Raw genomic sequence first — 12490 nt, 5'->3', positions numbered from 1 at the left:
AGGATGTCTGTGAACTTATTGGAATTATGGGCATTTGCCACCATGCTCAGCATGTGTAATTTATATATGATAACCATTTATATTAGGAGGTCGGTTTGATGAGTTTTGACAAATTTTATACTAGTGCAGCCACTAGCCTGAGCAAGCAAGCCCTTCCCAGTGAATTCTCTCGCCTGCTTGTTTCAATTCTGTTTCCATAGGTTAGTCTTGCTGCTCTTGGATTTGATATAAATGAAACCACACAACTATATTTGGTTGTGTCTGCCCACACTGTATAATGTGCCTTAAAAATTAAAAGGGGGTAAAGTACAGACACTCAGGGCAGGAAGAATGTCCCAGAGAATTGTCCCTGAAAGTTTTCAGGCTTCCTATTCTTCTGATTACCTTCATGGTCACGGCAACCAAAATGACTCATGGATTCTCCTCTGTGCCAATCAGAGAGCACAGCCGCTGCCATCCACTTCTAGTCTCTTATCAGAAGGTAGAAAACCTGCGCCAGTAGGATACAGTCAGCTGTGTTGAACTTGTGGGTGATCACAGCAATAGCTTTTCTAAAGGAAGTGGAAGCTGCACAATGATTTTCTTAGAAAGGTAGTAGATTGGACATATTCTGCAGTGTCCTTTTCATGTGGCAAATGTCAGAAAAGATAAAAGGAGGGAAGGAAGCAGCTCTGCCTGCTCCAGGGTGGTTGTCCAGGGGTCCTGCATGCTCATTTCGCATCTTCTCTGAGCTGAGCCGTATGCTGTGCACTTTTCATTGTCGTGAGAGGGAATGTTAGGGAAACTATCCCTCACAAAAAAAAACCAAAACCAAAAAAAAAAAAAAAAAAAAAAAAAAAAAAAAAAAAAAACAACCCAGCTTTTCTTGGCAGGGGAAAGCTGACTTAAGGAGCCAGAACTGGAGACATACGGCACCCTGAATGGGAGCCGCACTGCTTAGCTGGAGCCGAGTCCAGGCACTATTTATACTGTAGCATATTCGGCAGCAGATTGTTAAGTCTTAATACTGAAACAGTGCATCATTTTAATATTTTTGTTCTGTTTCTTCCCTGTTTTCAAGCATTATGTCAGGCAGTACGTGTTCATTTATCTCACTTGGGACAGGACATGCCCTCAGCAGAGAGTTCAGCATAACCCTCTGAATTTTGCCCCACAGCTATGGAGCCATTTTGTGAACCTTTGGGTATACGGGTGTTCTCTCTCATCAGTGATAAAAATATATGTATTCTGAGCGAACAGTGTACTTAGACTCACCTGTATTGTCAAAAGGAAAAATAAAAATGCTATTTTTCTTTTATTTCTAAAACATAGCATTTTTATATGTGACATTTTCTGACATCCCATGGGGACCATCAGATTTTTCATAGCATGTAATAAAAGCTTTGTTACCCAGTGTCATTTGTGAAATGAGTTGTTATTTTTCTTCATCAAATTTCTGCATGCCCTGCGCTCTGGACCAGAGGGGCCCATAGAAGGAACGAATAAGTTAGCATTTCACCACAAACTGCCTGAGTGTCCCATGAATCTTCCTGAAGTAGAGCTCACGTCCAAAGTTGCTATTCTTTGCAGCCTAAGCTAGCACATCCAGGGTTACCACAGACACCAGGAAAAGAGCCCAGGAATATAAACAGAGAGGCAGCTGAAAGCGCCTTAGGTGACACCTGCAACCAGAAAGCCAGGGAACTCTGTTCCATGGGCTCCAAGTGCTGTACCCTAGGAATCGGACCCTATTCACAATAAGACTGGGTAGCCCACACAGCAGTCTTTTTTTTTTTTTTTTCAATCCAATTCAAAATCAAGTCTTAAATTTATATGAAGCTTGCTTATTTGGGGGTGGTGGTCTGGGAAATCAGTGGCCCTGTATATTTAGCATCAGTCTTAAGTTAGACTATGAAACAAGACGTTGGGGAAAGGAAATATCCGTATGGTTTTCTAAGTAATTTAAGACACAGGAAAACATAAAAGAACCAATTGTCCATGATTAAATCCCATCCTTTTCATTCCTTATCTCTCTTGTGTAGTTCACTAACCCAGTTGTCAGCCAGAAAGAAATAGCTCATTGCACTGGGTTGTAAATGCTCAGAGTGGGCGCTCAGTGTTGACTATTGAATGACCTTCTTGACATTGAACAAACTGGAAGGGTTTAATAAATAGCAGATATATGTTTACTGTGTTTTTCTTCCCCGTGCAGGAATAATCAAGCTAGGGAGGTGGAACCCTCTCCCCCTCAGTTATGTGACAGACGCCCCTGATGCGACTGTGGCCGACATGCTGCAAGATGTCTATCACGTTGTGACGCTGAAGATCCAATTACAAAGGTGGGGATTTCTGAAAGGGTGTCTCCGTTTTCTCTCAGGGGCTGCATGGACCGTCCATTCACTGTGGATATCAGCTTGGCTCCCTTAATTTCTAGACAGTGGGTAAAAGGAAGAGAGGGGGAGAGAGGAGTGGAGCTGGGGATGCCTCACCAGGCATCTTTATAGTCCACATTCCAACTGCTTTATGCTGTTTGCAGAGGCAGTGAACTGCTCACTCAGGGGCTGCCTGATAAATCATTAAAAATCTCCAGGGCAGGCGAAGGCTCTCCACAGCCTTCTGAGGCTTCTCTTGGCTTTCTCAGGAGCTTAAGGCATAACATCTGAAGCATTGGATCCCTCTGCTGTCTTCTGGTTTGTCTGCTGAGGGGACGATTTTGTTTAGAGATGTCTTTCTTTTTGTGGTGGTCAGTCGGTGAAAGCCTATGGCCTCTAGGGGGACCTCCCAATGTCTAGGGATTTGCTATAGCCTTCTTATCATAAAGTGTCTGCAAGTTGTGTCTTAAGCAATGTTGTCCTTCAATGTAAGGATTTTAAATAATGATCTTCTTTTGGAGAATTTTTACTTTAATAGGGACTGACCAAACCCACCCTTTGCTAGCAATTCTTCAGGGCCTTTCTCAAAAGTTATTCTGTGACTGATAAAGAGTCCTGTCTATATTCCTCTGGGGAAGGTGAGCCTTCACACTTGATGTTGGTGGAATACCCATAATGAGTTTTGGCTAGGGAAGACCATCACCACAGTACTGTGTCACTTCTGGGGTCCACTGGAGACTGCAGAAGCAGCAGCTTGCTCTCCTTCCCTTTCTTGGGAAGCTTCTAGATGGGACACTGACAGAGGACACAGAAGCCACACAGCACTTGCTGTGTGGTCCTGGGCAGCCAGGGCCATGCTTGAGGGCCTCATGTCACTCACCCTCCCTCTGTTTTGCAGTTGTTCAAAGTTGGAAGACTTGCCTGCGGAGCAATGGAACCACGCCACTGTCCGCAATGCCTTAAAGGAACTGCTCAAAGAAATGAACCAGAGCACATTAGCCAAAGAATGCCCTCTCTCCCAGGTCAGTGCCTCCTACAGGGTCTTCTCTGTGTCTTCTCTGCAGATACACTGCACTGCTGAAGCCCTGGTCTGAGAATGAAGGTTGTCATTTCCAGAAAATCTTTCTAATGGCTTTTAATCAGTTGAGAATGCATGAGACATTTTTGAAGCACAGTCACCAACTTCCCCATTGTGTAGATAGGTCATGGTGATAGAGGGAGTCACTTAAGTTTCATGTTGAAACCTCTTCTGCTGGTTAAGTGGCAGGTGAGGCCTTGTACCAGACCTCTAGTTCCAAAGTCCACATTCCAAGTGGTTGCCTTTCTTCACCAGCAGGAGGGATTGACCATGCTCAGTCATACATCTTGGTATGTAGGTAATTCTTTGCTGTTTCACTGTTAGAGATTGATCTTTACTATATTTATATATGGTATATAATATACACATTATATATAATATACATAATAAACATTATATATAATGTTTGTGGAAGTTTTTTGGTTTTAAAATAAAGTTACCACACAAAAATGCCTCATTAGAAACAATGACGATTCACTTTTGTGTGGTCAGAGACTAAAAGAGACTGTGAACATAAGAAACAAGCACTCCAGGGAAGGTACTAAAGCTAAGTCATATTCGGTTTCGCTGCAGGAGCTTGGCTTTATATAAAGGTTTCAGTGGATAGTATATGTTTTCTTGAACATCGCAATGGCCTATCATTTAAAAAAGAAACCCTGAAGACAGAAGAGAAATGTGGAGAGGTCCATAAAAAGGCAGCAATTGCAGACCATGTTTAAGGGGAAGTCATGATTTAGCTGTTCTGTCTGACCAGATGCTAGCGAAGTATAGGTTGTTGTGTGTCTGTATTTATTTACTTTTATTTCACCTCTCCAAGCATGCATAAATCGGAATAGCCACTCTTGTCCCCTGATGCCTTTGTGAGTAACCACATCTACAAAAGCAGCCTGAATGTGTCACAAATACAGCATCTGGTGTCTCATTTACTCTCTGCTGGCTTTTGACTACAAAACTTCAGTCCTTGAGAGTTTTGATCATTTGCCTCAGCAGAGCTTGCTCACTCTTAGCACAGCATAGGCTCTTATGCGGGTCAAGAGGGCTGAGTCACAGCCAGCCTTAGTGACAGAAGTGGAAGGGAGGACACATAACTCTAAAGCCATGCACCTTCCACTGTTCCTGGAGTCTTGATAGAAGTTTGGGTTTTTGTGGTAAAATATCTGAAAGAAGGTTAGTCTTTTAACCCTTTAAAGTCTGCAGGTGAGTAGTATAGTGTCCATTCTTGATGCTGTATAACCACCACCCATCTCTTTACAACTTCTGTCGCCCTACACAGGGTCTATAACCCCTGAGTGATGCTCCAGTCTTTTCTCTCATTAGGCTGTGCTAACCTCCTTTCTCACACAAGTGGGACTACAAGAAGATAGTAGAGGCCACTAGTGACACTGCATGAATTTTATGCGACAAATAATACCTCTAAAACAATCTTTACCTTTACTGTTCTAAAAGTATCATTATAATCTTGAGTTTAGTGTGTTCTGAAAGTGAGCAAAGAGTAGTCATGGCCACCCCCTGCCCGCCACTTGCATTTGCAGAGTACAGAGAGAAGCCAGGAACCACAATCCTGTCCCCCAGGATATTCCCACGAGTGCAGTGGTTGCCAGTCACCACTTTTAAATTCTCTCTCATAGCAGATGCATTATGTATCTGCATCTTGCCTGCTCTGAGAATCACATGGCTTGTCACACAGATCTATCCCACTAAGTTTATCCAGTCATTTTATCTTTCATTTTGGAGGAAAGGGGGGCTCTCAGGCCTTAGTCTCTCTGCATTTTCTTAATAAATCATCCCATGAGTGAGTGGAGGTGTCAGCCTTTGCTTGTTTCCTGCTGTTACTCTGTCTTTGTTTCAGACAAGATCCCTGGCTGCCCTGGAACATGAGGTGCTCATCCTGCTGTCAGCCCTTGAGTGTTGGCATTACAGATGGGTACTACTCGCCAGCCTCTTATTAGCTTTTAGAATGCCTCTAGGTTCCTTCCTTTTTCTGGAATTCTAAATCCTTTGACTGACTCATGAGAGACTAGAGGTCATCACTTTTTGTTTAGGAGACAAGGTCACACGTTGTAACCTTGACTGGCTTGGGACTTGCTTCATAGAGATCAGACTAGCTTTGAACTTACGGAGTTCTAAGTGCTCGTTCATGGGCATGTGTCACAAACAAAGTTCATGTATCTCAGGCTGTCTTCAAACTTTCAATGTGACAGAGGCCAGCCTTCATTACAGTTTTTTTTTTATCTCTGTTTGTTACATGGGTATTACATATGTGAACCCCCACCCCCACCCCACCCCAATTATTATCATTATTTTGTTCCCTTGTTTCTTATTTTGTCTGCAAACAGTTGAAGATTATGATAGAGGTAGTAGGGAACATTTTCTTCTATTTGTTAGTTAGATTCTCCCCTTAAGAAACTGAGGACCAGTGAGAGGGTTCAGTGGTAAAGGTACCTGTCACCCAGCTTGAAGGCCTGACTTAGACCCTGGGATCCACATAACGGAAGGAAAGAACTGGATTCCAGGAGTGGTTTTCTAACCTCCACATCCAAACTGTTGCATGTGCCTCTACACAAGCTAAATAACGAAATACAAATGTAATTAAAAATCTACATGAAGAAAAGTGGAGTCTGTGTGTGGGAGGCAGCCCGTGAGCAGGGGCTAGCTCATGCTGGCCTGCAGCGGTTCCTGAGCGGAGCTTCCCAGTGTAGCTAACTTTGGTCAATGAGTTTTCTCATTGTCAATCTCTAAGCTGTCATTTTGGAAATCAGACCATAGTTATAATCAGGTGTGACACAATGTCACCTGGGCAACTTAAAAAAAAATCAATCAAACAATTGAGTTTAAAATTTATCCCAAGAATCTAAAAGCAAACTTATTTTTAGACATGGCAATCTAGCTAAAATAAGTATAGTTGGTTATGTGTCCCTTAATGATAGAGATTCATCTTGAGAAATGAGATGATTCCATCAGAATCACGTGAACATACAGAGCATGCATGCAGAAATGTAGATGGGGAGGTCTGTCACTCAGTGACCTTCTGGTGCAATTGAGAGTTGTAGATGTGAGGGATGTACAAAGGTGCTATTGAGACAGCATGGCATATGGCTTTCCAGTAAACTTCACTATGTAAGAGAACATACTCTTAAAAAGGAGGAAGAAACAATAGAGCATTTACATAAATCAATACCAAAGATATCTGTGATTGTCAGGCATTGTATATTAATATATAGTTGTGTGTGCTATAGTTTTTTTTTTTTTATGACTGGCAATGTAGTAGATTTGTTTACCAGAGTATGCCTGAAAAACACAGCAATAACACATTTTGTTACAATGTTATGTCAAGGGGAGATTGGTGTTTTTCAGTTCTATTATATATAGTCTTTCAGGACCATTGTTGTGTGTGCTCACTCTCCCCGAGTAAAGAACCCTTCCACAGCACATCGTTGTGTGTTCAATACAGCAAGGAGAATGATATATAGTAGTGTCAGAATGGAAGGTGGGAAGGACTTTAATCAATATGCATCCCATTCTGCCTTCACTGTCTCACCTGGTTTAAGTTGTTATCGACAGGCTGTGGGAATACCAATAGCTTGGCAGTAGACTGGTTGCTTGACATGGAAAGCTCCAAGCTGGATCACCAGTACCACAAAAAGGACCAGGTGATAACCGATGAGAAGATATACCCTGTGCCTGTGATATTAAATTGTTAAAATGGCTTTAGAGCGGGTTGCATGGTACACGCCCATCCTGTGTGTCTCGGGACCCCTGGAAAGTATTGGTTTTCATAGAAGCAGAAGTTGCATGTGCTGGATCTGTGTTAGCTCCTCCCACCTTTGCACATCGCTAGCAAAGTGTGGAATTTCTAAAGTACTGGTGGTACCACCACAGTAAGATCTTGTAGTACATTCCAGGATCTCATGATTCAGGCTCAAGGCACCATAAGACTCTTATCTCCTTTAAGTTTAGTGGATTCTCATGTTAAAAATGGGATGATTCCATGCACCATGGCCTTTGCTGTACGTTATTTTCAAAAGATCCCTGTGCTTCTAAGTTGTCATGAATGTGCATGAAGACTTTCCTGTACAACTACTGAGTGTGCTCTGTGCAGAGAGTTAAGATGAATAACTGTATCACAAACTCAATCAGTTCTTTCTCATAGTTAAAAGTTGTCATTACCCAAGGCATGTCTATTTTTGCTACCCAATTCCTTGGCTTAGTTCATGATTGAAATCTTTTCTGTGTTCTGAAGCAGTAGAGACACTCATGTGTAATAATCTGGGGAAGAGAGTTTGACCGAGGCTGGTGCCCAGCCTCCCCCCTTTTAAAGCAGATGCATGAAATGTGGGCCCTGGTGGTAGAGGATACCTTCTCCTTGCCTTCTCGCAGAGGCTCAAGATGGCCTGTGCAGCACCACAGAACTGGTAGCTTGAACAGGGTCCAGAGAATGGCTAGAGATGGAGGGAGGAAGGGAGGGATTGTCTGGGACCAGAGTGTTGTGGGTTACAGCCTCACCTCTGGACCTGGAAGAGTTAAAGGACAGCTCTAGAAAGTCCTTGGATGCTTTCTAGACTAGCTTCCAAAAGGAAGTCTGACTTTGACTTGTGCTGTGGCTGTCTATCCTGTGCCTTCCCAGAAGACAACACTCATCGCAAGCTAAGGAGATGGCGAGCAAGCATGTTTGCGAGTTCACACCCCAGTGTGGCTGTGGCAGCTTTTATTAGGTAGCTTCCATGTCAGAACTTCTATTATTATGACATTTCAGTTTGGCATTTCAGAATTTCATCCCTGTCCCTTCATGTGTTAAATTTCAATGACTCAGACATCCCACATCAGAACTATGTGAGACACGAAGAAGAAGAGGAAAAAGGGACCGGAGATGGCAGCTTGTCACTTTCCTCAAGGTCCCACTGTCTAGGAAGAGCAAATGCATCTCAGACCAGAGAGGGAGCTAGTGCAACCTGCTGCTGCACAGTTTTATTTGGTTACAAAGCAGATCTTGCCAAGGCAGATCCTCGAAGGGTGGTAGGCAAGACGTCATAAGTCTTAGGAGACACTTGGATGTCAGTGGGTTTTTACATTTTCAGTGTTGTGTTCAGACCCAAGAGAGTGAGGAGCTCTCTCTACTATCTTACCTCAGAGGGGGAAATGTCCTTTGGTGTGATCAGCTGGGTGAGGCTAGCCATCTGCTGTGTGGAAAAGGCCAAGGAGGTTTCTGTGCGTTGAATTGGGAATCCCTTTCCCCATATGTGCCTAGTGATGAAACAAAGAATCAAGCCTGACGTTTTAAATGTGGGTCTGTCTGCTGGGGCTTGAAGTCCCCTGCTGTGTTGCTTACTTCGGTTCCTTGTCATCCTCTTTATCTGTGCTGTGTTATAGAAATGTCATTAGAAGCTCTCAGCTTTCCTGAGTTCCTCCATGTCTGCATGTCTGAATGACTTTTTCTTTTCTTTTCTTTTCTTTTCTTTTCTTTTCTTTTTTTTTTTTTTTTTTTTTTTTTTTTTTTTTTTTTTGAGACAGGTGAGACTTATTTATAGGCACAATCTCAAACCTTATGCAGGTCATTAGGAACACTTAGCTTAAGTGTTCATGCCCACTCTCTGTTACACAACATTTATAGAAATCAAGTGTCCATATGAAACAGACATGTGTAATGTCAGTCAGTTCAGGTATGAGTGGGTCCAGCGGTTTGGATCCGACATACCATAGAGTCAGGAAGTATCTCTCTGTAGGACATCTAAGTCAAGATGTGCACTTACAATGTCAAATCCCCAGTGCAGAATCAGCCTATGCCCACTTGCTTCTTTTCCTAACCTTGGGAACAAACAGATCTGAGGCCAGAGGGGAAGAAGCACCACAGCAGTTGTGAATGTAAGTGCTCAGGAAGGTTTAGCTTTAATTCGGTTTTTTTTTTTTTTGGTTGAAACACAGTAGAAGTGTTAGGTTTGGTTTCCCCTGCTCGAAAATAGCACTGTTAAGTTTCTCATTTGGTGAATTTTCACACAAGTGATAATCACACGTTTCTATAAATTATATTAATTTAACTTATTTCCCTAAACGTTGTACTGCAGTGTGTAGCACGGATGTTCTCAGATTCTTGGCTGTGTAAGCTTGTTGCAGTTGGAAGAGGAACAGAGACATCTGAGAAGCATTATCTGGATGCTGGTGCTGGAGCATCTGATGTCACCTTGTGCTCTGGCTCAGCAGCCTTGGACGTCCCTCCTTCTGCATTTAGTCTGTGTGCCCTGACCTCGTTGTCTTTGACAGTACTCTAGGACTGGCCTTTGTTTTAGAAAGCATCATTATTATACAAGTATACTTAAGCGATAGTGAACTCCAGCCACCCTGTTTTGTTATTAAATCATTTCGTTTGCAGAGGAGTCATAGCTTTGAGTTTAAAAGACAAAGAAAACCTGTATGGGCTGTGTGCAGTGTATCTCTTCTGGTCGCTAAAATGAGATATTCTTGTATATGAAAGCTAATTCATCTCTCCCTTCTTTCCAGAGTATGATTTCATCCATTGTAAATAGCACATACTATGCCAATGTGTCAGCAACCAAGTGCCAGGAGTTTGGGAGATGGTACAAAAAGTATAAGAAGATAAAAGGTAATCTTGGATTGTTTTTTGTTTTTAAAACTATGTATAAATTCTCAGGTAATGAGTTATTATTTCTTTGCTAATTGTATATATACATACATATGTACGTACGTATTTTTGAAGGTAAGATTCTAAATATTTTTATTGTAAAATTCAACCTTTAATTTAGGAAGAGTTGTAAATAAGTATAAGGACCACAAAAACAATTCTTTGCATAATTTATCAACTTTGTGATTTCTCCAGTAGTTCCCTATAAAGGCCAAAATCCATTAGGATGGAAATTTAAAAGTTTTATTCCATGTTACATAACACCTAGGATTTGACTACTGATTAACAAGTTGGAATGAGCACTGAAGCATCAGGAAAGCTTTGGTTAGAAACAGTGTTGTGGTGTGTTTGTTTAATAGAGACAAACCCTGAATAGTATACCAACCCAGTTTCTGGCAAGTTTGAACTCAGGTCTGGTCTTCAACTTACTAATTACATGAACTTGGTCAAATTACTTAATTTCATCAAGATTCGATATCTTCATCTAAAGTTTAGAAATGAAAGTATATAGGTCAGTAGTTCTGAACCTTCCTAATGCTACCACCCTTTAATACAGTTCCTCACGTTGCGGTGACCCCCAACCATAAGATTATTTTCATTGCTATCTTATAACTATAATCTTGCTACTATTATGAATCATAATATAAATATCTGATACATAGGATATCTGGTCAACCTACAGATTAAGAACCATTGGTCTAGATCCTTTAGAAGCTGTGAGGACTAAACAAGATAATATTGACACAGAATTACTTCTGAATAACTAGTAGTTAAGATATACTACTACTACAATAGTACTAGTACTACTAAATATTAGTAGGACCAGAAGTTATATATTACATATGAAATTATATGAAAACAGTTCTTATACATAACAAGTTAGATGCTATTTAGATCAGCTAGCCATTTATATGAGTGTTGTTTTATCTTTGCAAAGGTGTTAACATAAAAGTCCTTTTATTTCTGTCTGATTTTAGGCAGATGTCCTAGTCTTTGAGGAGATTTGGGGTAATTTTTGTAACACTGATGTTTTGAGAACTGCTCTAGTCTATAGTTTGCAAGACTGTGACGCTGTCCATCTGACTTTACGGTGGTGTTCACAGTCTTGTCAACAACTCACTGCCCTCATTCAAGGGCCACGTGATGATCTGCTGGGTAGGTAGAAGTGAAGGATGAATTCTGTTTTATTACTTGCAGGCTTCCTGGGGGAGACAGGCTATGTATCAAAGCAATACTTCTGGCTATTGAGTGTCTGAGAGCTTGTTTACAAGATTGCCCTTGAGCAAATGAGCTTGTGGATTCATCAGCCGCACAAGTTAGGTCAAGAAAAGGGGAGAGCATTTTATGCTAAATATACGATGGAAAAGGAAGTAAAAATCTTGAGCTATCCAGAAGTGAAGTGTGCTGCAAACTGAGTTAAAATTGATTTCTTTTTAACATATTCTCAAATTCTTTAAGTCCTTTTTATTCTGGTAGGGTATTTGTTTTTCAATATTAATACTTACTCCCATGTAAGAGAAGGTAAATAACTCCTCATCACATGATGTGATGGTGTGGCTCAGAAGGCTTTCTTTTCTTTAAGTGTCGTCTACGAGTTTTCTTTTTGAAACTGGATTGTTAAAATGCTTGAACATACCATGTTTGACTAAAAAAAAAAAATCAAAAGAATCATGCAGCTTCAAGATTGTTTACTGATCACATTTACCTGCTGTTGTGAGTAAAAAGAAGCGAGTGTGTTCTTTTATATGCTGGACTGTAATTATTCCAGCTTCAGGAAACCTGGGAACTATTGAAGTCACAACCAGTGTGTGTGTGTGTGTGTGTGTGTGTGTGTGTTGTCTGCTCTTTCAGAGACTAGATTCTTTAAGCTGTATTTTTCAAGATAGTAAATGCACAGTTAAATCTTTAAGTGCCATAAAAGCAGATCAAGGCCTTGACTTCATTCAGTAGGTCAAGGATCTACACCTGAAGAAGCTGTCAGACACTGTGTACACATATTCAAAGAGCTAGTCATTGCTTCTAGAAAGTGTGTGTATCTCTGTGTGTGTGTGTCAGTAGGAGGAAAAAAAGGGAAGGTTAAGGTTTATGTGAAGTAAACACAAGCTGCCATCAAGCAGTTCAAGTGGTGTTGATTCATCAGCCCAGGAAGTGGGAGGAACAACAGAGAATGCATGGCAGGTATAATGCTGTGCAGAAAACCAACACCAAGGAGAGTGTGTTTTGTTAACTTTCTACCCTCAGGAAACAGAAGTGTTGGGCCTAGCTGGTTCTTTTCATGTGATAGAGGCTTCTTGCTAAGGATGGGCATTGCAGGAGATTCCTGTCTAGATCCACTTCTCATGGAAGCATCATGGTTTGCTTTCTAACATTTGCTGGTGACCATGCCTTTTCAAAATGTACAGAAGTAATGATATTCAAATCTGGAAG

The 12490-nt window shown here is 41.3% G+C and overlaps 1 protein-coding gene across 5 annotated transcripts in view; it reads left to right on the top strand.

Moving 5' to 3' along the window:
• Satb2 (SATB homeobox 2) overlaps window positions 1-12490 on the top strand; it is a 177087-nt gene that overhangs the window by 73667 nt on the left and 90930 nt on the right. For all 5 annotated transcript variants that reach the window (XM_029481375.2, XM_029481371.2, XM_021161889.3 and 2 more), the window contains 3 exons: window positions 2192-2318; window positions 3250-3373; window positions 9922-10024. In XM_029481375.2, coding sequence (XP_029337235.1) covers window positions 2192-2318; window positions 3250-3373; window positions 9922-10024 — 354 coding nt within the window. The remainder of the gene's footprint in view (window positions 1-2191; window positions 2319-3249; window positions 3374-9921; window positions 10025-12490) is intronic.

This window comes from Mus caroli, unplaced genomic scaffold (genome assembly GCF_978045245.1).
Source record: "Mus caroli unplaced genomic scaffold, Mus_caroli_1 scaffold_1, whole genome shotgun sequence".
In the NCBI taxonomy this organism is placed as follows: domain Eukaryota; kingdom Metazoa; phylum Chordata; class Mammalia; order Rodentia; family Muridae; genus Mus; species Mus caroli.
Note: the sequence above shows the minus strand (reverse complement) of the source record. Positions and strands in the feature narration are given on the sequence as shown.